The sequence below is a fragment of the Neopsephotus bourkii genome, unplaced genomic scaffold, assembly GCF_033783945.1.
Source record: "Neopsephotus bourkii isolate Nb327-2 ecotype Australia unplaced genomic scaffold, CSIRO-AGI_Nbou_v1 NB_1542, whole genome shotgun sequence".
NCBI classification, from domain to species: Eukaryota; Metazoa; Chordata; class Aves; order Psittaciformes; family Psittacidae; genus Neopsephotus; species Neopsephotus bourkii.
In genome coordinates this window covers 1,295,095-1,322,860 of record NW_026902018.1, presented here as the reverse complement: position 1 = coordinate 1,322,860, position 27,766 = coordinate 1,295,095, and the positions used below count along the sequence as shown (strand labels likewise).

General features: G+C 49.4%; 1 protein-coding gene across 1 annotated transcript; it reads right to left on the bottom strand.

The window, feature by feature from the left end:
* Nucleotides 1-880: 880 nt before the first annotated feature.
* ASCC2 (activating signal cointegrator 1 complex subunit 2) lies at nucleotides 881-27,766 on the bottom strand. Its single transcript, XM_061370489.1, has 19 exons — nucleotides 27,658-27,766; nucleotides 25,768-25,867; nucleotides 24,531-24,689; nucleotides 23,850-24,020; nucleotides 22,113-22,242; nucleotides 20,238-20,305; nucleotides 18,149-18,259; nucleotides 17,122-17,234; nucleotides 14,612-14,686; nucleotides 13,972-14,079; nucleotides 12,541-12,609; nucleotides 11,742-11,816; nucleotides 10,883-11,066; nucleotides 10,099-10,313; nucleotides 8,095-8,214; nucleotides 4,485-4,709; nucleotides 2,656-2,764; nucleotides 2,219-2,295; nucleotides 881-1,573 (listed from the first exon to the last, which is right to left on the bottom strand). The coding sequence occupies exons 2-19, from the start codon at nucleotides 25,846-25,848 to the stop codon at nucleotides 1,405-1,407; spliced, it is 2,259 nt and encodes a 752-aa protein (XP_061226473.1). The 5' UTR covers nucleotides 25,849-25,867; nucleotides 27,658-27,766; the 3' UTR covers nucleotides 881-1,404.

Sequence of the window (27,766 nt, the reverse complement as noted above, 5' to 3'; positions counted from 1 at the left end):
AGCTCTCAGGACTTCATCTTACTTGCATGGCAGCGGCAGCACTTGTACACTTGGAGGAGAGCCCGGCTTTGGCAGCAGCACTGATCACACAGCGCCGGAGTCCCGCCCTCTGCGTAAAACCCGGCAGCCACCTACATGCTACGGAGCTCATTGCCAGAGTGCTCCTGCTGCGGCGTTCCCAGTGGGAAGGCAGCGCTGGGTGCACCCTGAACATCACCCACTGCTGGTGTCCTCAGCCACAGGCACCGGTGCAAACCACAGGGAATGGTGGTGGGGAGCAGAGTAACTGTTTACCTGGGAGCTCACCTCCACCATGGGGACAGCGCTCCCCAAATGTGCCAATGCTCTGTGACAACAGCAGCCAAAACACTTCCATCACCAGCGCTGGCAGATGCTCCAGGCTTGGAGTGTAGCAGCCCTGCCATGGCATTTGAACACCTTACAAACGGGTTACAAAGTGAACTGTGTGTTTCCCTGCCCAGGGAACAGCTCCCTAATGAAAGAGCCCTCTGGAGAAGTCCTTTCTGCAACCACAAATTGCTGGTTACTATTAACTCCCAGCCTTCCAACAGCAAACAGGACGCTCGGGGCAGTTCTGCTCCACAGAGTGTGATAAAGTGGTTATTGAGGAGCAGCTCCCTGGGGACTCTGACCCTGTTGCCTTCAACTCCAATTCCATACTACAGCATCTTGCTTAGGGTGCCCTGATCCCGATTTTCAGGTCTCTTTCGTCTCAGTGGCTGTAGCCAGATCTCATTACACTAAACCAACATCAAACAGCAAGTGAATTTCACTGCCTGCAGGCACAGCACATTAAAGGCTTGTTGAGGTACCTCCCAGTTAAAGATCAATAGGGTTTGTAAGAGCCTAAAGCACCAACTAAAAGATCCAAATCATTTATTTGAACATTCTGTTTTCACACACCTCGCTGGAGGGACAGAGATTTATCAGGTCTTATTCACCTGAACCCCTGTGTCTGCCAACAACGGGAACAGCCCCAGTGTTTTCCTACCAGCCTTCCAGTTGTACCTCAGGAGAAGGCATTTCAGCAGAGCAGAAAGCTGTGAGGGCTGTTCCCGGGAAGCCTGGCTCTTGGAGGGGCCTGGAAACCCACCTGGGTGTTGGGGAGAGTGCATGGAGCCCATAGGAAAATAAAGTTCTCGGAATTATAAATAGTACAAAAGGAAAGGAAGGGCTGGTGCAGCCCAGGGGCATACACACTCTGACCTGGAGGCAGCTCCTTCCTGTGAGCACCCACAGAACCTGCAACTCCACATGAGCCAAAGTGCCAGGTACTGATGACGACAGCCCTGAGCTAAGGCAGTGCAGAGGGAATGGAGCTCAACGGCCTCCTCCCAGGCAGAGGGCTGGGGGTGATGCAACACCAGCAGGCAGAAGAGTCTCTCAGGAGGGGATCATGCCTTTACTGCGCTTCCTGTCAGCCATGGCGCGGCGGTTGTGGTTCGCTCTCGTGCTTTTGTTCGCTTCCTTCTTCCTCCGTTCCTGCACCGTCTCCCGGTTCTGCCCGTGGCCCTTCACGTTCCCAACCACAGCAGAGCTGTCGTGCTTGTACCTGGAGTACACAGAGAAGGACATCACCAGCAGCACACTGCACCTTGGGGGGCAAAAATCCACCGATCCCAGGAAGCAGGTGGGTGTGAGGAGGAGTCCAGGCATCCGGCCTTGAACCTTGGCCCAGCCCAGCTCTGCAGGGCTTCTGTAACAGCCAAGATCAGCAGTAGCCACACAAGGACCGTGGCCTTCAACCCATCAAGTCTGACATCCAAAATAGAATCATAGTTCGGGTTGGAAAGGACCTTAAGATCATCCAGTTCCAAACCCCCTGCCATGGGCAGGGACACCTCGCTCTAAACCATATTACCCAAGGCCTCATCCAACCTGGCCTTGAACACTGCCAGGGATGAAGCATTCACAACCTCCTGTCCCAGAACCCCTGTGGAAGCCGTTCAAGCTCTGGGAAGCTCTGCTCTCTCAGATCCTATCTTGCACAGGGTTCTGCTGTGTATGATAAAGGGACGTTCCTACCCATGTGATGGGATAGAATAACCACCAGTGAAGTGGAAGCTGGGTGAGGAAGTTACCACCACCACGGCAGTGACCCTGACATACAGGGGTGTTAAGGAGCAGGATACCCTCCAACAACTCCTAGCACCTGCAGAGCCACTGTTTCACCCCACAGAGGCTGATGCTTACTCACCCCTTCCTTGCAAGGAAAGCCAGGCGCCGGGCTTCAGCTCGCTCCCGCAGTACTGCTGGGTCCTGCACAAAATGGTCCTAGCATGGAAGGAAGGGAAGAGGTCAGTAAAGTCAGCAGATCCTGCCAAAGCCTAGAGCAGGATGGGATTCTGCTGGACCATGGAACACAGTCAGTGCACTGTCCATTATCTCTTCTGGCTGAGCTGGCAGAATTGGTGTCAGTGACTAAACATGACTGAGACTTCCCCCCTCTGCCAGCAACACCACCAACATCCCTATGCCAGTATATCCATGACAGCAGAGTATTAGTGACCTTCAAAGCATGCTGCTGGCATCACCTGGCTATGGAATAAAGGAGATGCAACCTCTCCACAGAGATGAGGCAGATAAGACATACAGTAAGTATTAACCCAACTCCAACCACAAACTAAGTATCACCTTTGTTCTTTCCTTTTCAGCTTCCTCCTCCTCCTCTTCATCATCTTCCTCTTCCTCCTGTCCTTCATCCTGCCCTTTAGTTCTCAAGACCTGAGGGATTGTGAACGGCCTGAGAATTAAGACACAAACAGTCAGCAATGGAGACAGCGCAGCCACCAGGTGAGCAGCAGCATCCTTCTGGGTTTGCATCCCAGCTTCCAGAAATGACATTCCACAAGTTCCATGGACTTGCTGCTTTTTCTGAAGAGCCAAATAAAAAGAGACCCCGTAGTTAATGACACCTTTACAACGGACAACTGCTGAGCCCATGTTTTCACTGGGAATGTTCACTATGAAGTTGTTACTGAACATAATTATGGTTGCAAAGGAGCAGGTCAGGAAAAACCTGAAACCTCACAAGGAATTTCTCCCAGGAAACAAGTGCTTCCTCTGGGAGGTGGGGATCCAGCCCCAGCCCCAGGTATTACTAAGCAGAAGTAAACTTTGCTAGGCTTTAGCTCACCAGTCAGGGAGCATCTGTTGTACAAAGATGACCCCTCAGACCCCAAGCTCAAACTCAGACAGAAACATTAATGCTCAGGAAATGCTGTGCTCCAGAACCTCTAGGATTGCTCAGTGGTCATCCACAGAGCCCCAGGTTTATGGCTGGGCCCTACTCCAGTTTCATACAGGGAGAAATAGTTGGAGAAATCCATCAAGCTTTGTGAATCACCCTGAACACACAGAGCAGCAAAGGGCCCGAGGGGGTGGAGGCAGAATTTACCACATACCTATAGCTCTTATTTAATATATATATATGTGTGTGTGTGTGCTTAAATTCTATTGGAATTCAGATCCACCATCCCACTGTCACAGAAATAAATGTAAAACCAGAAATGTCTTTGTTACTTCAAACCTACAGATCTAGTTTTCCACAGGAACATCCACTGTTCCTCCTGCCTTTCTCTAGGAGCAGTAAGCACTGAGCACCTGAAACAGGGGGAAAAGACCCAAGTACCACACTGTTACAGGCAAACCATTAAAGGATTTAAGCTGAAGCCTCACCATGCTTTAGGAGAGGGAGAAAACTATAGTGAAAGGGACAAAGGAAGCCCAAAGATGCATTCTGGATTGAGGTTAGAAAGGGAAACATCTTTGTAGTATGCCAGAATTTTAAAGGCCACTTTTAGAAGCTGGTTTAGCATTTCTGGAATGCAGGATTTCTATCTCTGGCTCTTATTTCTAGAACAAATATTCTCCAATCCCCAGCCCAAACTAACCCTTTGCTCCCTACAGCTGTCCCAGCTGCCTGTCCTTGTGCAGGGTGCTGCGTGGTCCTGCAAGGACTGGATCCCAGGTGTCAGCACTCGGAGGTGTCAGAGGGGGTTGGAAGGAGCAGGAACCCCATTGCTCAGTTTTCCAAATGCTGCAATTCTCCTCTAACCACCAGCTGCACTCCTCATTATTCCAGAGAGCCCATTTCCCCCACGGCAGGAGCGTTGCCTACGAGCAGAAGTGCTGCTGAGTGCAAGTTCAACACAAGAGCAAATTCCCCTCTTAGATGTGTTGATTAGCTGAGGGAATGGCTGAGTCCTGCAGACACACAAAGTGGGAGCCTGAGAATGTCCTGGGTGCACGCCACAGCAACGCTCCTACTGATAGGAGAGGCGAGACCCAGATCTCCCTCCTGGCATGTTACAGGGAAAGTGGCAGCACCAGAGAAAGTGCTGGCTTGAAGCACACATGTCCTCATTGAGGAATGAAGCCAAAACCCAGTGCTGAACAGGCTTATGTGAGCCATAGGTGGCCATTCCCATCACCCTCCCATCCACTGAAGCCACAGCACCTACCTCCTACTGATGAGCTCATCATCTGAGTCAGCATCATTTGCCCCCACTTGGTTTCCATCATAAGTGTCGTCGTACTCATCCTCATAGTCCTCCCCATAGAGCTGAGCCTCTCCCTGCTGCACAGGCAGCTCCTCCACCACCAGCCTGTACTGGCTGTAGCGCTCCTTCTGCTCAGCAACCAGGCGCTTGTCGTTCAGCAAACTTCTGGTGGTGTCCTTCTCCCTCCTGCACTCCACAGGAACGGAAACAGTGTGTAAAAACCTTCCTGAGAAGTTAATTCACCCCCCCACCGCGTTAGTAAGTGGCAGCTGGAGGAACAGAAGTCTCACTTCAAACTCCATAAGCGCTACTTAAGCCTATTTCCCTTCTGATTTACAACAGGGCTTGGAACAAAGTCATTCTTAAACAGGAGTCCAGCAAGATTGCCCAGATAAGAACAGGAACTGGACACCAACACTGTCATTTGAGACTGAAAGGAAGCTTTTAGGCAGGCCAAATGCAATTATACTCAAGCTGCAGTTTTCAGGCCAAGATTCGAACACCACAAGAACTCCCAATAATCTTGAATGAGAGGCTGTGGGGGTGAAGACTCCAGCCTACAACCCAGCTCTGCCAGGCCCAGAGTGCCCTCTAACACCCTGCTGCAGCATCGTCTCACTGCAGTAGCAGCACAGCCGCAAGCAGGGACCTGTGTTAGAGTCACTGCTGCAGACACCTGAGCTCCTACAGCCAAGAACCTCAGCTTGCAAATGAGAGAGATTGCAAACTATGGAGATAGATGGGGAGAGCCAAAAATGAGCACTGCAGCAAGGACTCAGCACAACTAACACTGGAAAAGAACAAACCAGAGCAGACTTGTGACTGATTCAACCTGTCTCAAAGCATGTATTTGTTTTTTCTGAATATAGGGGGCAAGTCAATGATAGCCATTTTAAAGGGAAGACCAAGAAACAGAATTCTGATAGAGGTATTATAAAGATGCTGTGTCTCACGCTGCATAAGCATAAAGCCATTGAAGTGCCATTTTTCAGACCAGCCAAGCACATGCTTACAGCACAGCAATGAGGGATTCCATTGTCAAGTATTCACAGGACAACTTGCAGCCCTCACAGTCCAGGAGGAACATGCATCGGTGGTGCTTTGGCATCTGGATATTAACAGGGAAAGAGCCTGTCCCTAACAGACTGCAGTGACTCCAGAACACACAAACTTATGTGACACAGAGCAAGCCCAGGGGAAGTCATCTAAGCAGGCTGATCTTCATTAGGAAGATCAAGCAGTAACCTTACAGATAGATGTGGTTCTCTCTCTTCCATGACTCACTCTGGTACCTGCCTGCATTTAGCTGCAAAAATGCCCTACAAAGCGTGTGGTTAGTTCACACATACCCAGCTGGGATAACATCTTCTGCTGGTATTCAACATGAGCCTGGACTAAGTGTTTGGTAATTGTCTCCTGTTGAGCTGGTCTGATGACTGCAGAAGAGCTGCAATGAAATGTTTCAGGCACCAGTTCCAGGAAAAGCAGTGGGATAACTCCTCTAGTCCCATGGTGTTCAGAACTTCAGCTAGCAATTATGGCTGGACAGGCACAGACAAGTGGGATCACTTTTAAGGATCAGCAAAGAATCACATGGATGCTCGTATGTTCACCTCCTCCTGCTTGTTTCTCTCTTCATCCTGGCATGACTCTCTCTTTCACATTAACAGTCCCTGCCCAGAACTGCTTATGCTTATCCACACAGGCTCTGGACATATCACGCTTAGGCAGCAGCACCACTCTACACATAAGCACAAGCTGTCTAAGAACAACTGTTTCATCAGGAAGATGTAGCCTGAGGGAGGCCAAGAGACACCAGGAATACCGGCAGTCAGAGGGTAATGCTGAGAGCTCACAGAACAGCACAGCAAAGAGATGACAAATTCCCAAGGAGTGATGTCACTGCTTGAGAAGACACAGCCTCCCTGGCAGCAGCCAGATGGCAATGCCACGGGAGCAGGGTGCCACCACCCAGCTCAGGGATCATGGAATCCCAGCCTGGTCTGGGTTGGGAGGGACCTTAAAGCTCCTCCAGCTCCAACCCCTGCCACAGGCAGGGACCCCTTCCACTGGAGCAGCTTGCTCCAAGCCCCTGTGTCCAACCTGGCCTTGAGCACTGCCAGGGATGGGGCAGCCACAGCTTCTCTGGGCACCCTGTGCCAGCGCCTCAGCACCCTCACAGGGAAGAGCTTCTGCCTAAGAGCTCAGCTCAGTCTCCCCTCGGGCAGGTTCAAGCCATTCCCCTTGGCCTGTCCCTACAGGCCCTTGTCCCAAGCCCTTCTCCAGGGTTCCTGCAGCCCCTTTAGGCACTGGAGCTGCTCTAAGGTCTCCCCTTCAGGAGCCTTCTCTTCTCCAGGCTGCCCCAGCCCAACTCTCTCAGCCTGGCTCCAGAGCAGAGCTGCTCCAGCCCTCGCAACATCCCCATGGCCTCCTCTGCACTCGCTCCAACAGCTCCACGTCCCTCTTGTGCTGCTGCCCCAGAGCTGAATTTGCAACTTTCCAAGCTCTTCAAGCGATCTGCAGAGGGAGCTCCCAGCAGGGTTATCCCATACATTGGCTGTACCTGGGACAGTGCCCTCTGGCCTTGTCCAGCTGCTGCAGCACTACCCACATGTGCAGGACTCTGGGGAGATGGGAGGTAACCAAGCACACAAGCCTCCTGTTGACAGTCACTGCCTGCACTCTGAGCAAGGCAACACCATGAGGAGAAAGGTTGTGCCTGTGAGTTCTTAGCTATGGACACCTCCAAAGTCATTGCCTTGGCCAGAGAGAAATGAAGTAGAAACACTACAGCACTGCTGCTGAGAGGCTGCTGGACTGGACCTGGGGACAGAAGCAGTTTTCGTCTGAGTCTGGTGCAGCTTTGCAAACAAAACCTGAAGTGGGATCTCCCAGGATCACAGGGCTCAATTTACAGACTTGTATTTACATTCTGTTTAAATCCACACCAAAGTAATGATCACGCTTGGCAAGTTGAAGTGTTCCAGAAGAAGCTGAAACAAGGATATTCTAGAGGTGACATCAACGGGAGCAAGCAGGGCAATGCCCTAACCTAAATCTGAACAGAGCATGGCACAGCACAACGTGCCAAACTGGGCAGAAAGCAAAAGAAATGCCCTGCTGCAGGAAGCTTACAGCAGCAGAACAAGAGTAGTCTGCACCCCTGAGCACTGTCAGATTATGAAAGAGATGGGTATTGAAGTGAGATCACTCTTTACTCTCAGTTCTGAGTCACCCCAGGCTCGCAGAGGTGGCTGCTCTGCAAGGTTTGCTCTTCAGTGCAGGTTTAACTTTCAGACCAAGAAGCAAGAGCCCAACATTACAAAGGAGTTTGGCAGAGCCCTCTCTAGCAGCACACACAGGAAAATCCATTAGGAAACCCACTAACTGAAACCAACCCAGTAATAACAATTCAGGTTACTTTCCCAAAGAAAGAGGTGGGAAACCTTTTTGCTCACCCTTACCCCCACCACACAGACCTGCAGGAGGTTTGTATGACAAACAGAATTGCAAGGTTGCAGGTACCATCCCTCCCAACAGACAGGATTAATAAAGGGCGCACTATACTCACTTCTTGCCCTTCTGGATCCGAGAAACATCCACTGAATCCCTACTGAAAACATCAAACTCATCATCCTGGAAAACATTATAGCGAGAAGTGACCAGAGGAGTCGGGTCTGGCTTCAGCTGCCTGGTAGAAGAGAAATGAGCAAGAGAGAATAAAACCAAAGGTGAGCTGGGGAAGACCAAGTCCTCTCCTTCCCAAGGCCTTGGGTTAGTCTTTGTCAGCCTCTAAGTCACCCACTACATGCCAAGGTCCACTATGTGGTGCTAGGTCACAGGTTACAACTCCTTCCTTTCACAGCCACCCTGTAGTACATGCACAACCACTATGGGGCATTGGTGTGAGATAAAAGGCACCATTTCTGAAGCTTATATTTTGGGGCAAAATAAAGCAACTTACAGAAAGCAACAGGAACACTCTTTCGTTCATTTAAGAATGAGTAAAACCATGAGCAGCACAGAATGTCACCAGGCTGCCTGGTCTCAGAACAGCGACTCAGCAAAGCCAGGCACTAAGTATGATGAATTGCATGCTGGAAAAGATTCCAGTAATTTGCTGCTGTTGATGTCAGGATATTTATCTTCCTCCCGTTCTCTCCCAGGGTTCCAGGCTTACATTTGTTCAACTTGTAAGTCAAAGGAGCATTACTTTTACATTCATTGTGTTGGGGCTGTGAGCTCAGCTGTTGGCTGCAGACGCTGCTCCGCTCACTCCTAAACCCAGCCCTGATCCCAGTTCCACATTTGCTATTGAACTGACAGCTTTGTTTCAAGATGCAAAAGGCAGGAAAGAAAAACTAAATCCAGCCCTATCTTCTGTAACTGCTGGCTTGGCAGAAAAACCCCAACCCTTCCAAAAAGCCAGCCACCATTTGCGCCCAAGTCAGCAAATGTGACTGTGAGAGCACCAAGATTGTTGCAAGACTAAGATATTTTATATGGTTTTCCTGATAGAGACGCTTTCCTTTTGAATGGCACAATGAGACAGTCTGCCCATTCCCCCATGAAATGTGAACAAACAGCACATTCACATCCTGAGGCTCAGGCAGAAACTGCTGGTGCAGCACAAACATGTGCTGGCAGCTGCAGACAAACTCCAACAGCTCAATCCCACTGCCAGCTACGAGCCCTGCATCCCAGGTACAAGCCAGGGAAAGCTTGTCAGAGGGTGGATGAAAATGGATCTGAACTGCACCTCCAGTCTCTCCCTGGTTTAAATTCCCTCACAAAACAGGAGCCTGTCAAATACCATATTTGATCCTGCAGGTTGAATTTGGGATTAATCAGTTCCTCTGAAGATGCCCTTTCCTGCAGGACCTCTGGGAGTTAACAACAATGACCATGACCTCTGCAGCAAAATAGCTTTAACAGCTTTTGAAGACAACACATTCTATTGCCCAGCCCTAGCCAGTGTCCCCCTGATGCAACTTTAATGGTTCTGAAGTGAGCATTTAATGTACAAGTGTTTTTATCCCCCATCACAAAACACAACCCAGCATCTGCTCTGTTGAAATGCTGAGCAGGGACACAAATGAGAGCAGAAAGCTATAGCAGTGAGAAGCTCTCACTGCAGCTACCTACCCCCCAGAAATGCACATTCAATTTCTTAGAGCTCTACAAGTGTCTAACCCTCAGTAAGCATGATGTTCATAGCATCACAGAATCCCAGCCTGGTTTGGGTTGGAAGGGGCCTTAAAGCTCATCCAGTTCCAACCCCTGCCACAGGCAGGGACCCCTTCCACTGGAGCAGCTTGCTCCAAGCCCCTGTGTCCAACCTGGCCTTGAACACTGCCAGGGATGGGGCAGCCACAGCTTCTCTGGGCACCCTGTGCCAGTGCCTCAGCACCCTCACAGTTCTCCCCTTCAGGAGCCTTCTCTTCTCCAGTCTGAACCAGCCTAGCTCTCTCAGCCTGGCTGCAGAGCAGAGCTGCTCCAGCCCTCTGTTAAATGATAACCCACAAACAAAAAACCCCCAAATGACATCAAACCTATGCCAGAAGCTGTCCCTTGCCTTGGCATTGTTCGGTCCAGCTTATCCAAGTATGGCTCCAGCTTCTCTTCTAGGATGTTGTTGATGACTTGCTCTGCACTGTAACTGTACTCTTCCAGGCAGGCCAGGATGAAGCCCTCACCAAGGTCTGGCAGCAAGTCTTTCACTTGAGAGATCAGGGAGTCCAGCTCCACCCCTGAGACCCTGGTGATGGGCGCAGCAGCTGCACCAGCACACTGCAGATACCAAACAGAAGTGAGGGTGTTACTGGGGACAGGCAGCAGCTGAGGGGAGGCAGGGAGGCATGTTATGAAAAGGGAAAGCAGCAGCCGGGTTATCTGAATTTAATCACAAAGAAGTCAAAAGAAGAGAAATCATCAAAATCCGTTTATACTGCACAAGGTCTATGACATAGCCTTGAGCACCCAACTGGTTTTGTCTGTCCCAGGGTCAGCAAGGACACTCTGGGGAACCCCTTCCTCAAATAACCTATGAACTGTGCATTAATGAATACACACGTGAACTACAGTGATGAGGCACGGCATTTGAATACACCACAGCAACAGGAAGCCCAAGCCAACAGAAGCTAGAGGCAATGTGCTCCAAGATAAAGCCAGGCTCAAGGTATGGCTTTATGTGGCTTCTCATTTCACAAGGCACATGGGGCTGCACTGAAATCTAGCAAAGGTAAGAAATGAGACTGAATCTCCTGTAACCCCCAAACCTGAGCAAACCAATCCTCTCTTCACAGATGAACAAGGTAAGGACAGAAAGAACAGGACCCGGTCCACACAGGTCTACTCACCTCATCCTCTGACACGTATCCAGCCCTGAGCCCTTCCATGTCTTCAACAGTTCTATCCAGCATTGCTGATGCTCCGTTAGATGCTGCTGGTGTTGGATCTTTAATGACTTGTGCTTTTTTCCTGTCTACCCCTTCCCATGCACTTTCCACTGCTTGAAGGATATAGGCTGTCCTGGTCTCATCTCTAAGAGGATACCATTAAGGACATTTCTAGATCTGCATATTCAGACCTCACCCTGAAGAAACAGTGAGATTTTCAGCAACTCCCAAACCTGTGCCTCAATCAACCTTCATAGAATCCCAGCCTGATTTGGGTTGGAAGGGACCTTAAAGCTCCTCCAGCTCCAACCCCTGCCATGGGCAGGGACCCCTTCCACTGGAGCAGCTTGCTCCAAGCCCCTGTGTCCAACCTGGCCTTGAGCACTGCCAGGGATGGGGCAGCCACAGCTTCTCTGGGCACCCTGTGCCAGCGCCTCAGCACCCTCACAGGGAAGAGCTTCTGCCTAAGAGCTCAGCTCAGTCTCCCCCCGTGCAGGTTCAAGCCATTCCCCTTGGCCTGTCCCTACAGGCCCTTGTCCCAAGCCCCTCTCCAGCTTTCCTGCAGCCCCTTTAAGCACTGGAGCTGCTCTAAGGTCTCCCCTTCAGGAGCCTTCTCTTCTCCAGGCTGCCCCAGCCCAGCTCTCTCAGCCTGGCTCCATAGACACATGACTCTTCCCTTTCTTTTTTAGGGGAAAACTTTCTATCACCCATTTCCAGTCCTGCAGCTCAACCAGAGGCAGCAATATTGGAAATGCCACAGACATGAAGGAACTGAAGAGCAGCCAGGTCTGCAAAACCCCAAGGTGATGGTGAAGGATACAGTGTGGAGGATGCTTGCTGAAGCAGGCTGACATCATCCTCAACAGGAAACAGCTTATCATAATCACGGAGAAATCTGAAACCCCAGAAGCAAGCTTAATCAGTCACAGTCAGTCACCAGCAGCCCTGTCACACGCTGCTGGCCCTGCCATGCTGCTTCAGCCTCCTCACTGCTCAGGTAGGAATACTTCTAACCCCTCACCCAGTACTGGATTCCAGCATCCATTGCCAGGTCTCATCATGCTCCCATTACTCTACAGCAAGACTTCACCATCCCCACCCCAGCCACCAGACCCCTGCAACACTCCTCAGGATGTGAAGACCCAGTGCCACATTACAGAGAAAAGACAGTTTATGTTTGAACATGATCAGAACAGCACCCTTGGGAGGCCAAGATTGAATTCCCAGTTCTGCCACTTACTCACTTTGCACCTGCAGCATCAGCACTAAACACTTTTCTGTTCTGGTCACCCCAGCTGAAAAGCAGAGATCAGTAATAATAGTCTAAGCTGTCCAGGTAGCTAATGGCTAAATTGCTATCCTCCCCTTTGAAAGCCTGGATTAAAGAGAGCAAAGAATAACATTCTCCAGCGTCATGCAACACCCTCCTCACCTTACAGTAAAGGCTGCACTGCAGTGTGAAATCCTCTCACAGCAGCTCTCCCAACTAGTCAGAATGATTTCTAACTCCCAAATGTATCATAATACCTCATAATAATGTCTCGGGCAATTCTATTGTAAAGAATGGAAGAGGAAGGCAAGCTGACCCTCCCTTTGGGTCTCTCTGCAGCCAGACTCACCTCCTTTCCTGAAGCACTGAAGTGAAGATCTGCAGGAATTCCTCAATAAAAGGCTGAATGTTCTCACAGCTGCAGAACACAATGGCACAGAGTGAACAACTGGTGGTAAGCATTGCACAACCTCCACATTCCCCCTCAGTCATGCTCATACATCAAGGGAAAACCCCAGCTGAAAATAAATTTCAGACCCCTTTGGGGCTTTCAGAGGAGCAAAGGGTCAAATGGAAACAAGTTTTATCCCTGGAAGACGTTCAAGGCTAGGCTGGATGTGGCTCTGAGCAGCCTGCTCTAGTTGAAGATGTCCCTGCTCATTGCAGGGGGTGGGAACTAGATGAGCTTTGAAGATCCCTTCCAACCCAAACTGTTCTATGGCTCTTCTTTGGCTTCAGCAAACTCTTCAGCCAGCTGTGTCTACAGCTGTATCACAGTTAGAAATACAAGACTTGAGACAGACTTTACAAGTCATGCTTTCATGCCCCAGACTTGCATAAAGCACAACAGGGTGTGTAGTGCTTTTGTAATTGTGCTCTTATCATATGTCTTGGGATTATAGCAGTGAAGCTCCCAGAAAGTATGTGCTCACCTGGGTAACAACACAGGCCAAACCAATTCCTACTGCAGCCTGTGTGTTATGACACCCAAACCTCCAACTGCTGCTGCTGCAGCAAGCCCACAGCCAAACTGAACACTCTCTGCAGTACATCAGTGCTGGGGAAAAGGCAGTTCTTTAGAAAAGTCAAGGAAGCAAATCCAGGTCTCCCATAAGGAATTCCACCAACAGACCCTCCTCATCTTCTTGGACAACTCTACTGATATCAAATGAGGGCAAATATTCAAGCAGAACATGGGCTGCAGCAACCTTCAAACCCTGTAACATGTACAGGCAAAGAGAGCAGCCCAGGGGAGCACTGGCCTTGCAATCCAGATCCAGGCTCTTGGCTCCATCCCCAATATGCAGCGTGATTTTGGGCTATTTCATTTCTCTACTATAACACAGAGACAGTTATACTTGCCTTCAATTTCAAATTACTCATAGAGTTATCAGCTAACAACTTTCACAAGAGGAGGGGGGAAGAACCAGGTAAAGGCACCAGTATCAAGATTTAAAATGAGTGTTTTCAGTGATCTGCAACACTGCATCACTTTTACTGTGGTGTCTCAGTCAAGGTGCCTACACACACCCTTAGAATGTGCAATTTAGCCACAAGCTGAGGTCAGAAAGCTTGCTGGACCACAGCATCATCCCACTCTACTGGGATACAGCTTCCTCTGGAACATTCCTGCTGTGCAGGACAACAGACTTCTGATCTTAGCCAAAGTATATGGCTACAACCCCAATAAAAATAGCAACATCCATTCATTTTCTCCAGCAAATCTCCCCTCAATAGCAATCAAATAACTGGCTGGTACCACAGGTCCCAGTGCCAATACCTGCTTTCTAAGATGGGCTGCAGACAGGTTTGGTTTATTAGGATGTGAAAAGCTTCTATCATCTTCTTTCTGGAATGTGAAATTCTCCTCCACAAATCAGCAAAGACACTTCAGGGAGAGTAAAAAGACACTATTAGCATCAGCACAAGAAATGTGAATCTTTAACAAACCTTTGCTCCAGAGTTAACCCTCCAGAGGGGGGATTTCATTAGCAGAAACATTTATTTGCTGCAAGGACCAGACATCAGAGCCATTTCCTAGTTATGAATGAAAATCCATACACTAAACGCTGGTCTCAATCACCATCTAGACAAAGACATCTCAACTGTACCAGCACAGCCTGTGCCTTAAAATGAGACCAATCTACACAGAGATATTGTTCCTGTTTTCATGCTCTGTTATAACTGGAATGCATCTCCCATCAAATTCTTCTCAGACAGCAATGCAAGAACTCATTAGTCACCCCACTGCCCAGGGAAATTTGGAATTAGAAAAGTCATCTCCCTGGAGTTCTTTGAAGCAGCATAAAAAAGACAGAGAGACTGTGCAGGTGAGTAAAGCAGCATGAAGTGAATTCTTAACTAAGCCCTTGGAGAGTCCTGTTGAACAGAAGAGGGAAAGCCCCTGCACCCACTTTCACCTGTTGTCCTCATAGTGCCTTTTCTTGATTGCAGCTTCCAGCTCAGGAACTGCCAGTTCATAAAACGAAGCTAATCTGTAGGAAGGGGCAACAAAACAGTAACTGTCACCTGAGGCTTCAAAAGTCATTTGCTAAAAGACAAGTCAAACTGCTCATTTCATTAGCATTCACTGGCATTATACCATTATTATTTGTGCCCTGAAACAGGAGCAAATATGCTTTTGCCAAGGGCCTGTAGGGACAGGCCAAGGGGAATGGCTTGAACCTGCCCGAGGGGAGACTGAGCTGAGCTCTTAGGCAGAAGCTCTTCCCTGTGAGGGTGCTGAGGCACTGGCACAGGGTGCCCAGAGAAGCTGTGGCTGCCCCATCCCTGGCAGTGCTCAAGGCCAGGTTGGACACAGGGGCTTGGAGCAAGCTGCTCCAGTGGAAGGGGTCCCTGCCCATGGCAGGGGTTGGAGCTGGAGGAGCTGCAAGGTCCCTTCAACCCAAACCAGGTTGGGATTCTATGCAGAGCAGCACCCTGAGGTCATCGAGGTATCTTTGAAGGTGCAGGCACAGAACTGCTTGTGAACATCACCACACTACTGAAGAGAAGCACAGTCTGCCCAACTGAGAAACATCCCAAACACAGATCTGCAAACTGCAGGGAGCTGATATGCTTAGCCCATCCTGAAGCACCCCCTTCCCTTCCAATATCCTCATGGCCCTATCTTGCTCTATGCTAAAACCAGATACAAAACTGGGTACGATTTCCAATAAACTCTTACTGGTCTTCCTATTCAGCTCTGCTTTAGGTGGGCACTTGGGTGAAGGTATTCAATATGCAGAAAGCCTAACAGCACGTTGCAATAGGATGCCACAGGGAGGAAACAAAGAAAGATAGCTTGGTCCAGTTTCACATTTTCTATGCCAGGCAGCCCACACAGACTCTTTCCTTTAGGGACAGAGCCCCAAGAGATGCAGACTAACAGCCAGTGCAGCTTCCTCAGTAGCTGGCTGTTACAAATCACAATTTGCAGCACTGTGCAGGAGAGCCAAGCTGAACTGATGGGCCGAGGCTCCATTAGGAACATTATGTCTATGTCTCTTATTAAGAGCCAAACATGCTAAATGAGTATCCTTGAGGCAAATGTAGCAGAAGCTCTCATTGATACTTTTAGTCAGGGAGAGAAATGAGCAAGTGCCAGCAGATGGATTCAGCCACACAGAGGTTCCAGGAGGATGACACGTAGATCAGTTTCCCTTTCCATGCTCCAGAGCCCCAGACATTAGTCCATATTGAGAAGTAATGAGAATGTTGCTGTTGTCCCATTGCACAGAGACCAAGACTATTTTAGCACATCTCTAACATCATCAGTAGAATTGAAAGCAAAAGGCTTTCCCCCTGTGAGTAACCAAGCGTGGAAGCTGTGCTGCTCACCAACTCAAACAGCCACCAGCACTCCACCAATCTGCTGGGCCTTCAATAACCAACTGGACCACAACACCCAAGGAGGACAGACACCCACACCCCCCAGAGCAGCATTACTCAACCTACGGTCCATAAACCACCAGCAGCTGTGCTGCTTCAGAGGCCTGTAACACAATTGGAAACAAAAGCAAAAGACAAACATGTGCTTGTTCCCAAGCAAACAAAACTGGGAAATAAGGACAATAAATTGACACTTCAGTGGTTCCTAACCAAAGGCAAGACTCTACAAGATGGTCTGGGGGATTAAACAGCTGGAGCAAGCTGGGTAAGTGCCACTCAAGGACTTGCAGCCTCTGTGGGAACACACTCTGCTGTCTGGTCATGGAAACCAACCTGACTCATCACCACTGTGATCCAGAGCTGGGCTGGGAATTAGCTGCCAACCCAGCTGGCATTCTCTCCCAGGCACTCAGCTTCTGCCAAACCTCAGTAATATTCTCTAGCATAAACCTCATGCAGAGCATCAAGTAAAAGCAATTCTTTTCAGACCTCGATGGACTATCACTCTGAAATACATTACATTTCCCTTGCTTCAGGCCCTACAGCAGGAAGCCCTTTTTATCTACAACTCTTTTCTCCTTGCCCTCTCCACCCCACCAAGTACCGTTTAGTAGGTTTTGAAGCCACCATGGTTGCCTGGCTCTAGGATCACTCAAGGATAATGAGGAAGGTACATAGATAGCAGACAAGCTCCAGACGTCCCTATAATCATTATTTTATCACTCTGTATTCCTGTCACTGTGAACCTCACTGTCTCCAGTTGCACTGGCACAGGGTGCCCAGAGAAGCTGTGGCTGCCCCATCCCTGGCAGTGCTCAAGGCCAGGTTGGACACAGGGGCTTGGAGCAAGCTGCTCCAGTGGAAGGGGTCCCTGCCCGTGGCAGGGGTTGGAGCTGGAGGAGCTTTAAGGTCCCTTCAACCCAAACCAGGCTGACTTATGATTAAAGTGCTAGCGGTGAAGGGGCTGGGCCAGGACACAACAGAATATTCAGTACTTTTACTTCCCCAAGCCCAGCTCTGTCTGGAGGCCAAGATGTACCTGTAACAAAACTCATGTTTCTGGAAGGTCGGGCAGGCCAACGGGAAGATATCGAGGAACGCCCAGAGTGTCGTGCAGGTGTCACATAAGTACAGCACAATGTCCTTCAGCTCCTGAGAGTGAAAGAGCAATTACTGAGAGAAGAGGCAGGCAAGTTTTCCCAGGAACACAACACAACCAACAGGGACACACCACGTTCAGACCAAGCCTTGTTTCTGACTGCACAAAGAGTCTGCTATGAATTATAAACACATGACACATTAATGGGTCTAGAGGCAGAGACAATGTCCATACTAGAACTTCTGTCCTTTAACGATTTATGATGCAATCCCCACAGCTCGCTCACATTCAAGACACTGTGAAATTACAAGAATCCTCAATATATCCTGTTTTGGACAGCAGCTCTGACCTCCATATATCCTCCTCCACATATAGTATTGCTCCCCATCTAGCTAGAAGCACTACATAGCAGTAACACAGGAATTAAAGGGATGATTTCAGTGGTCCATTTCAGTGCAAGATGCATTTCCAGGGTAGCTGCAACAACTCCCACACACAAGCTGTATTAAGACTTTGCAGAGCATGCTCACTGACATGGGGCCTGTCTTTGTGCAGCACCCAGCACTAAAACCCCCTATTTAATGAACTAAAGTACTTTTGTTAAACAGACATTTCTGAATTAAAGCCAAACCAACTCTGGCCACTGCCAGGGCTCTGTGGAGCCTTCTCTCAGCTACCAGTAAGTTAAGTTACCTACAAGCTGGTTAAGGGAAAGAGATGGCAGGTTTAGAAAGAACCCACGATACAATGGACATGGTTGAAATGCACAAGAAGAAAGCAACCAGCTCAGGGTGGGAAGACTTTATCATTAAGTCATATGACAAACAGTGAACTAATGACAGGGAACCATGTGCTGCATGAGCCACCCGTGTCTGGGAACAGAATGACCCTCTGTGGTCGCAGTGCTCCCCAGACTGCTCAGTCTGCAGGACAGCAAACAGCAAAGGGCAAGAAGCAGCAGTTCTACCTGCAGGGGCATGTTTCCTGGAGTCACATTCACTTTTTCTTCCAGTTTCTGGGGCTCAGCAGAGGCTCCTTCACACTGCAAACCACACTGCTGCAAAATATTGTTGAACACCTACATCAAGAGAAGGGAGCGGTGTTAAAACAGGCAGGGAAGGCAGCAGGAGATGCTTTACCTTGTTAACAATCACTGCTGTGACCATGTATGCAAGCTGGGACTGTTTCCATTCAATATGGAGCTGTGTAAGGTGGAAGCTGCAACAGACTCTCACAGGCTACAGCAGGAAGGGCCACACTGCACTTCTGAAACTCCATGCAGGTTGCAAGTAGCTAAGTGTAGCTGCATATGGCTGTGATGCCAAGATAGGGATCACAGCTAATTTGACTTCATAGCAGCCTTCCAGTATCTGAAGGGGGCCTATAAGGATGCTGGGGAGGGACTCTTCATTAGGGACTGTGGCGATAGGACAAGGGGTAACGGATTCAAACTTAAACAGGGGAAGTTTAGACTAGATATAAGGAGGAAATTCTTTCCTGTTAGGGTGGTGAGGCACTGGAATGGGTTGCCCAGGGAAGTTGTGAATGCTCCATCCCTGGCAGTGTTCAAGGCCAGGTTGGACAGAGCCTTGGGTGCCATGGTTTAGTGTGTGGTGTCCCTCCCCATGGCAGGGGGGTTGGAACTGGATGATCTTAAGGTCCTTTCCAACCTGAACTATTCTATGATTCAAAGCCAGATCTTAGCTGGGTGAGAAAAACCAGGCAGCAACAACACTGGGACGCCACCCAGAACCCCTATTTGCAGTGGGACAACTGCAAAGTTAATACCATGTGAGCTCCTGCTTGCGAGCTAGTCCCACAGCCTTCCTGTGAGCAGGCTGCCAGGACAGAGTCTGTGGCTCTTGTTTATAACCAAAGAGTCTGGGAGAGGCTGACAGAATTAGGTCCTGGATTGCAAACATCCTGTGGGGTAGGACCAAATCAAAAGCAGCTCTCTGCACCTGTACCTTGAGAGATTTGGCAAGCTCTCCTCCCTGAGACCTATGAATGGGCAGCTGAAGGTGCTCAAGTTGCATACTTGGGGTTAATATTGCTATTCTAGAGGGCACGTAGGCTCCTGAACCTGCACAGGTATCAGCCCCTGTCAGTGACAGTGTAAGCACATCAGTAGTTTTCTGGATCAGTGATCTCTGTTACATCCACACACTTGAGATGCAGAGGCATGACCCTGCAGTGGTCACCAACACACACAGCCAAGAAACCAGTGCTCTGCAGAGACACTGCTCCAATAGGGTGCATCACAGAAAGCACCTGGAGTCTCTCCTGCCCTCCCACTGATGCACTGAAGGTCTGGACTTGCATCCTAGGGTATCTTTTAAAGAAGGTATCACCTCTGGAATTTACCTCTAACAGTTTCTTAGCACTCGGGAAAAAAGGATGTGGGCTTTCAAGAAGTGATATTATTGGCATCTTGGGGTAAATGGTATCTTGGGTTTGTTTATTTTGAGGACATAAATATGACATTTTCAGGCTATAAAGATGTCAAAGCGCCTCGATTTCTCCCTCAGGTTAAATATGAATCCCACTTGCTGAGTCTGGGGAATATAAAAGCTGCTCATAAAAATGAAAGCTTAGACATGGAGAGGTACGAAACAGCTTTTGTATGGCAGCAATGCATCCCTTTCCAAAGAATTCCATTTACTCCTGAGCAGCTGCAGTGCTAATACTAACCCATTCCACTATGTCAAGTAGACATGTCTATGGTCTCTACTTTGCTGGTTTAAGTTTCAGTGCTTCCCCCACTTGGGATGGGTGGGGGATACAAGGAATACTTTTTGAGGTGCCTAATGAACATTCCTTCAGGTTAACTGCAGAGAAGGCAGAAGCTGAAGGAAGGCCATAGGAAATCGTCACCAAAACACAGTTTTAGACAAAGGTTCCAAACCTGCCTGAGGCACATTAGCATCAACTCGAGAAAGTAAGCATTAGCAAATGCATTCTGCCTGCCTATGACCACGTTTGCTCCATTCCACCCTCTCAGCTGTGCCACATTTCCAGAGGAAATCCCAGCCCTGGGATGAGCAGCAGAGCAGTACCTGGAGGACAGTGGGCAGAGTTTCATCTAGGTCACTGAAGTAACTTGGTTGTTGGGTGAATATATTTCCTGAGAAGAGAAATGGGAGAAAAGAGACCATTTCCCATTAGTTCAGACGTACATGGCAATGAGCAAATGCGCATCAGCAGATGTACTGGTGATACCCCAGTACAGTACTGTACTGATAGCCCCACTCCCAATCCAGCTAATACCCATTTAGGACACAGGCAAGGCTTCTTCCTCCACTCCTGCTCAGTCTGACTGATAGGGCTGCTGTCAACTCACCAGTGCAACTGCAGGACTGGTAACAAGGATATGCTCATCAGAGCAGAGCAAAGGAGGTGCAAGGTGATTCCTCCAAAGGCTGGATCAATGAACAACACAAATACTACCCCTGAACATTCCTGCTTCCTGTATTTGACAACTGGCACTGACTTTCAATTACTGAGAAGAGCTCAGCATGCACTGGGAAGTGTTCTGCAGAATATTTCTTCAGGGTAATGAGGCTTCAGCAATACCTGCTATTGTATTACCAGGGCTTCATTATCTCTACAAAATACTCCACTGATTAACAGCACAGCATAAATCCTCAGCAAGTAAGCCCAGAGGCTGCCTGTTTTCCTGTGAGTTACTGTTCAGACCATGAAAATTAACAAGAGCTAATGTCCTTATGCAAGGGCAGAGCACGGGTGAGAGTTACGAGACAGGTTTCAGAACAATTTATACCCCGACAAGAACCTGAAGTTGATCAAGTTCTGAATTACACACCAGAACTGCTGTGCCATTACTGGCACAACATAATCAGGTGAGCAAATCACGGGTCACCTCCATGCAGCATTACTGTGCTGAGCATATGCAGAATTCAAATGAGGTTTCACACACTTGGGTCTTCTTTGGACTGTTTTAAGAGCCAGGTAATCTAAGCTTCACCTCTGAAAGGGAAATACCTATCCTGTCATGCCTCCTGGCCACCTCTGAGGCTTGGCAGGTGAATTCAGAGTGGAAGGTACTGAAAGAGGATAAAGGGGTTAAAAAATGCAAAGGTTTATCTAAGCTTTTCTGTTCTGGCAATTTGGCTGCATCACAGGAGCTCATGTTAGTCAATGTGGCAATGAAACAAAAATAGCTACTAAAGGAAGAACAAAGTCTCACTGCATGAATGGCAGACAATGTGGATTAGAATTCAGGTAGAAGAGCTCACTTCATCCATAGTCAGGTTCTCTTCCATCTGCTCAGGTGGATGTTAAAGATCACAAGTGGTTCCCTTGTGAAGGGAGCACAGGGTAAGTGCAGCAGCTAAACCAATGTGCCACCACGTTCATTATACAGTGAGTATGGCTGTGTTACTTCATATGCACTGGCCAGACTGGCTGTACAGAAGCAGGGAAATGTAGTGATAAGCACAGCTTGAGCAATGCTTTGACTGCTCTGCGGTTTGAAGGTACTCCACAAATCAAGGTCTGCACTGAGACTTCAAGTTCTGCTTCACAGACCAGAGATTACCTCACACTGCACATTCCCCATGGCTCCCAACTCTATGAACACTCATGTGAGCAGTCAGACTGTGCCCATCTTCAGACCCTCCTCCCTCCCTGCTCACTAGCTGAGTTGTTTTCCCCCTTCCTGTCTCTATGAGGATTTTACAAAGCCCTCATGCCCTCAGCCCAGCTCAGGACAGCTAAGCAGCAGGACACAGTGCTTTCAATGACATCAATGAAGGTCACAACTAAAGTAACCTGAAGCAGAAACTACAGATTCTAGTTGCCACTGAACAATTCCTTTCCAGAGCAGTTACACTGGTATAAACCCCCACTTGCCACTCTACAAGTAAGCAAAATGCCAAAATGCAACATGTTGCTCCTTGGCTTTAACTAACCGATCATCTTCTGGAGCAGGACACCATTTCCCTTCCCAAAAAGCACACAGAGATCCAAAATCTTCGGGATGTCGAACAGGAAGTTATTGTAAATAATTTCTCCAAAGACAGAAGGGGTGATAAAATGATCCTGCAAAATAAAAAAACCAAACCCAGTAATTTAAAGGATAATTCATATCTTGCTCTGCAAGAGCTCCAGCATTATAATGGCACCTGTGAAAACATCTCTCAAAAGTGTATTCAGGATTTTGTTTCATAGAAGGCAGCAACTCTGCTTACACCAGCTTCTGCAGCACCCTCTGTCCCACATCCCCACTGCTTGTCACTGCCACGACACTGCCCATCCACATGAAGCAAACCCACCAACTTAACAGTTAAAAGCAAAAGCTCCTACAGCTCATTCAGCTCCCAACCTGGCTCATGATAGGGCCAAAGAGCTGACAAAAGAATGCCTCAACCCAGGTGTAGGAATGAGTAACCAGGCACAGGAACAGCTTCACTGGCACCAACACTGAAAAACACCCTTGAGATCCCAGCCTGAGGTTAGTAGTACCCTGAAAGAGTCAAGGCACCGAAGACAACTGCATCATTGACAAGTAGGAAGCAAACCCAGGAACTGCAGCTCTATATCCTGACTGCTGGAACACTGCAACAGGGCCACCTGACTCTCAACACTGCAGGAATTTCGGCTAAAATTCCACATGACAAGTGCCTCTGACACTGAGAAACACGCAAGCTAAACTGTGACTTTGGCTTTTTAGATGAAAATGTGCCTATGGTGGTGAGTATGTCCAATCTCAGTGAAAGGAAGCACACACGTTCCCTGCTTCAGCTCAGGGACAGGGCTTACTGCTGGCTGGGGCCAACTTCCAGAGCTCCTGCTGCCTGCCTGCAGGACAACAGACTATTTATTCTCTTCCAGTTACTCAAGTATAACATGGTGTCAGATGCTCACTGCCTCACTGGAGGGGTAAGATCTAATCAGCTCATGGAATGAAAGACACCACAGAGGTGTCAGTGCTGCTGCTGAAGTGGTGCCAGCTGCAGGCTCCAGCATTCCTTCTACCTGTTCCCACCCCCCACTCCAAGAGCTTTCCTCAAAACATCCTGAACATCACCATTGTGACAATCAAGAGAATCAATACAGCACTAAATAACACACCATGAGCAGAGGATATCAAGGAGTAATTGCTTAAACACAAGGCACCTTGCTCACTCACCCATCCTGCCCACAGGCCTTGTGAAAATTCCACAGCTCCCGATGGGAGTTGCACTCACATGATGAGGGCTCAGTGTGGCTTTCAATTACCATGCCAAGGAAACAGTAATTTAGAGAAATTTCACTGTGTCCCCAAAACCTGGGGAAAGTTCAAGGAAGGCCAACAATCAGGACAGGTTATGTGACACAGCACAGCACAGAGGAAGTGGCACTAAGCCCCTGTGCCACACAGCTGCACAGCGGCCAGCTTGCTCGCTCTTCCAGGGAAGTATCACAGCCCTACCTGTGGTTAACCTGCTATTACTGAGCTGCCTGCCTGGATCTCCTTCCTCAGAAACCATCCCATAGTTCAGATGCTTCAGCTCTGCATGGTTATCATCTCTATAGAGTGAACAGGTTGATAAAAACAGCCAGGGAGAGGAACGCAGCTGGACACACAAGAACACCATTAATTCCTCTGATGGTGTTTTTCCTAAGCTGCCCAGCCTAGAGCAACTGGAAGGGAATGAAATCCTCACCTTGGACTCCTTGTGAGTGGACATCCTGAGGAAGGTCAGGAAGACGCTCCGGTGAAGGCCCCTCTGCATGTCGCTCACCTCGGGGTGACAATCCAGCTCCCCATCAAACTTGCGAGGGGCAAAGCGCAAATAGGAATCCAGACACTTGTGAAGTGTCTCATCAAAAATCACCTTGCACCGCCAGAAACAAGGGAACAAAGAAGAGAACGTCATACATCCACAGGCTGTGCTCAGGGGAAGGCCACCTAAAGTTGAAAGCGATTTAAAGTGCTAAAAGGAGCCCCCACAGGCAGCAAATACAAGCAAACTCTTAAAATCCACAGGGGAAAATCTACTGGGACTTTCTTTGCACTCTAAGGTGCAGTAATTAAAATGCTTGACAAATAACACAGAACCTTAAAATCAAGTTCGGTTGGAAAAGAGCTTTAAGCTCATCAAGTCCAACCATTCCCCAGCCCTGCCAATGCCACCACTAATCCATGGCACTGAGGACCTCGTCTACACGGTGTGTGAACACTTCCAAGGACTGAGGGTGCTGGTGCAGTGCTGGTGCCCAGTATGGGCTCACAGGGAGGTCATGTCATGAAGTGCATAAGGAGCATATACAAGTCTTTATGAAACTGGTTTAAAGTCTATGGTTTCTAGAAACACCTTCTTCAGCATCCACAGAACAATTCTCACCTGGCACCAAAATTTGTCATGAGGCAAAGCCAGAAGCCAGTTGAGGTCATCTGCAATGAATTTGGCTCTCTCCAAGAACTCTTCCACTAAAGCAGGGTCTCTGGCGAGGGGTGGCGGTCTGTATAGCACAAAAGACCGATCTGCTTTTATTTCTGGGTGCTGCAGAAAGCCAAAACACTGTATTAAAACTACAGACCAAGAGATAGGAATGCCCAGTTACCCTGTGCACTGCTCACTGAATTAGGAAACCAACACAAAATTGCACTTGAATACAATTTGCCACTCAGTTCCCCGGTAACTTCCCATTTTCTAATCTCTCGAGGTGGGTTACCAGCAGGTTTGTATCCTTCGTTATCAGCAATGTTTTCAGGCCTTCCTTCATAATGTGGTGGAGGTTGCTCCATGCACTCTGTTAAACAAAGCCTTGCAAAGCAGCCCTCCCACACCTTCAAAACAAACAGCAGCCACGTGGTGCTGTGCCTCTGAAGCACGGCTGCACTCTCTTTTCCCTCCTACCTGGTTCTTTCACAACACTGCATGAAGTCAAACTGACACAGCCATCAAACAGAGAGAAGAAACATTTCACTGCCCTCCCCCAAGGGTTACCGAACAGGCTTTGCCCAAGTACTCCCAGCCTAGAATGAGAATCACACTGAAGAGCAGGCAGCAGCTTGAAGCTCTGCCTTAACCCGCATGTACACCCAGGTATGTGTGAGCCTCCTCAAGCCAGCAGCCCACTTCTGCAATGTGCCCCCAAGGCCCTCTGCTTTCTCTCTTCTTTCTGGGAGAACAGGGTTACCATGGATTAAATTTCCTGATTTCACCAAGCAGAAGTCACAGGGTGGGAGGTCACAGGATGCAGGGAGTGCATGGAATTATCCCAGTGCTATAGCTCAGAGCTAAGCTTCACACAGAGCTTGCAAAAGCTCCCAAAGCATTCCCTCTATTGCAGCCAAATTTACATTGCTGCTCCTCAAAATAAGTAGCTCTGGAGGACACAGTTTGCTGTTGATGTTGAACACAGTGAGTCCGAGTTGGGGTTTTTTCCCCCCCCAATAGTGGGTAAATGAAATCTCAACTGTCTGAATGCACTAAACCACAAAAAAAGCTTCTTGTGACAGGTGAGCTAACCAATTTTCATCGTATCCCAGACAAAGGGTAGTTTCACCCAAGCGTCAACACGAGATGCTTATTTATTAAAGGTTTTGTTTTGGCTCTCAGGAAAAAGACAGCTCACCAGTGCTGGTAAAGTTCTCATCTTCCCTGTTTTGGGATCCCTTTCTGTCAGCTGGAGCTCATCCAGAGGCAGTGCCGGCATCGTGATGACTTGTTCCTGTCTTCAGCAAACAGAAGACCAAAGGCAGCACAGGGTATGTTTTACAAGGTCAGTCAACTGAAAGCACAACAAAAGAAGCTACACACACAGAGCCTTCCTGTACCACACAGGGCCTGGAGATGGATTTATGCAATTCATCCACCACCCAAATGCCAAACCTCGAGGGAACACCCAGAAGCCACCTGCACACACCTCAGAAGAAGCCTGTAACGTGGTGCTCTACTTCCAGCCCTGTTCCTCAGTGAGAGGCCCCAGGTATCATCCAGGACAATAAAAACCAGATGGGAGCACTGTTTAATATAAAAGCTTCCTATTTAAACCTGGCTCCTGAAGAACTGGGCTCAACTCTCGGCTTTTGCTGTCTCTTTAATACTCACAGTCTATCTCCTGACAGTCCAAACAGGAGAGGCAACCAAACACAGTCTGCCAACATACTATTAAAGGAATAGCTTTGGTGCTTACGTGGCAGAAGCACTCAGCACTCCTCCAGATAGAGTGCCCAGGGTGAGCCTGCAAAGCACAGCCTGCCCTCCCCTACCACCTCCCACCTGCTCACCAAACCACGACTGCAGTTCCAACAGCACTTTTAGGCTCAATGATTGCCATGTCCTTCCTAAAATTAACAGCGAGTCAAAGGTGAGGGCGATTCAAAAGCACATCCCTTATGTGCATTGTTAGAGAAGTTCAGGTATTAACAAGAGTGGTTTCAATTCTCGTGATAATTTCTCCATGAAAAAAATCCACCCCAACAGAATCGCTGGTTTTCCTCTCATAACACATTTAATTTGGCTCCTAAAACTTCTGGAGTCAGCCTGAAAACTGCACAGGCCTGTGTGTTGGCAACAAGAGGAAAAATGTCTCAATTCAAACCATCGGAGTCTCCATTCCAAGTAAAAAACATCTTGGAAGAGAGTAGACCCTGGGCAAAAGCACATTCAGCTGGAGAAGAGGATAACCCCAAGCATGGAATATCCTCAGCACAGACGATCACTCCCGATCACTATCATATGCTTTTCCTGACCCACGAGCTTTGGTCTCAACTACAGGGACGTGATTAATGATGCAGGCACATTGCATATGAGCCAAAGAGCCCTGAGACACAATCCCAGCCTGGTTTGGGTTGAAGGGGCCTTAAAGCTCCTCCAGCTCCAACCCTGCCACAGGCAGGGACCCCTTCCACTGGAGCAGCTTGCTCCAAGCCCCTGTGTCCAACCTGGCCTTGAGCACTGCCAGGGATGGGGCAGCCACAGCTTCTCTGGGCACCCTGTGCCAGCGCCTCAGCACCCTCACAGGGAACCAGACTTTTGCCAGGAAACTTACTTCCACAGGATGAGGAGCACTCCCTGCACTGCCGTCCCACCAGGCACAGGCCGGGGACCCGCCGGGAGCTGCACGCTGCCGGGCACCTCAGAGGGTTTGCCACCCCAGGTCCCAGCAGCAGCTCTGCGGCGGGACACGCTGCTGGGGAGCGCGGCCAAGCCCTGGCCCTCTTCGGGGGCTCCAGGGCTCGCCTTCCCCGCGCTCTCCCCTCAGGGACCCCGGGCAGGAGCAGCAGACACCCCCGCTCAGGTCCCAACCCGGCACAGCACACCCCCGGCCCAGCCACCCGCTCGTAGCCCCGAGAACCGCTCCAGCCACCGGCCCAGCGCGGCCGCCAGGCCCTGCCAGCCCCACCGCGAGCCCCCGCTGCTCCGGACGCCCCTCGGCTGACCGCCGGCCAAGCCACAGCCCGCTGCCCCCCAGCCCGCTCACCCTGCCCCGAACCCGCCGCAGCCCCCGAGCCCCCGGTACCGGCAGCCACGTCCCGCCGGAGAACGGCGCTTCCGGCTCCGAGCGGAAGTGGCCGGGGTGGGCGGGACCTGGGGTGAGGCGTCGGCGGTGCGAGCGGGGCCGGGGGTCC

What these genes read in the sequence shown, in the direction of transcription:
- ASCC2 (XM_061370489.1), bottom strand. Translation starts at nt 25,848, where the DNA reads ATGCCGGCACTGCCTCTGGATGAGCTCCAGCTGACAGAAAGGGATCCC. An exon ending in CAGCCCATCTTAGAAAGCAG is followed by an intron (nt 12,610 to 13,971) that starts GTATTGGCACTG and finishes TGTGTTCTGCAG; the next exon opens with CTGTGAGAACATTCAGCCTT. An exon ending in CAGCAAGCATCCTCCACACT is followed by an intron (nt 11,067 to 11,741) that starts GTATCCTTCACC and finishes GTATCCTCTTAG; the next exon opens with AGATGAGACCAGGACAGCCT.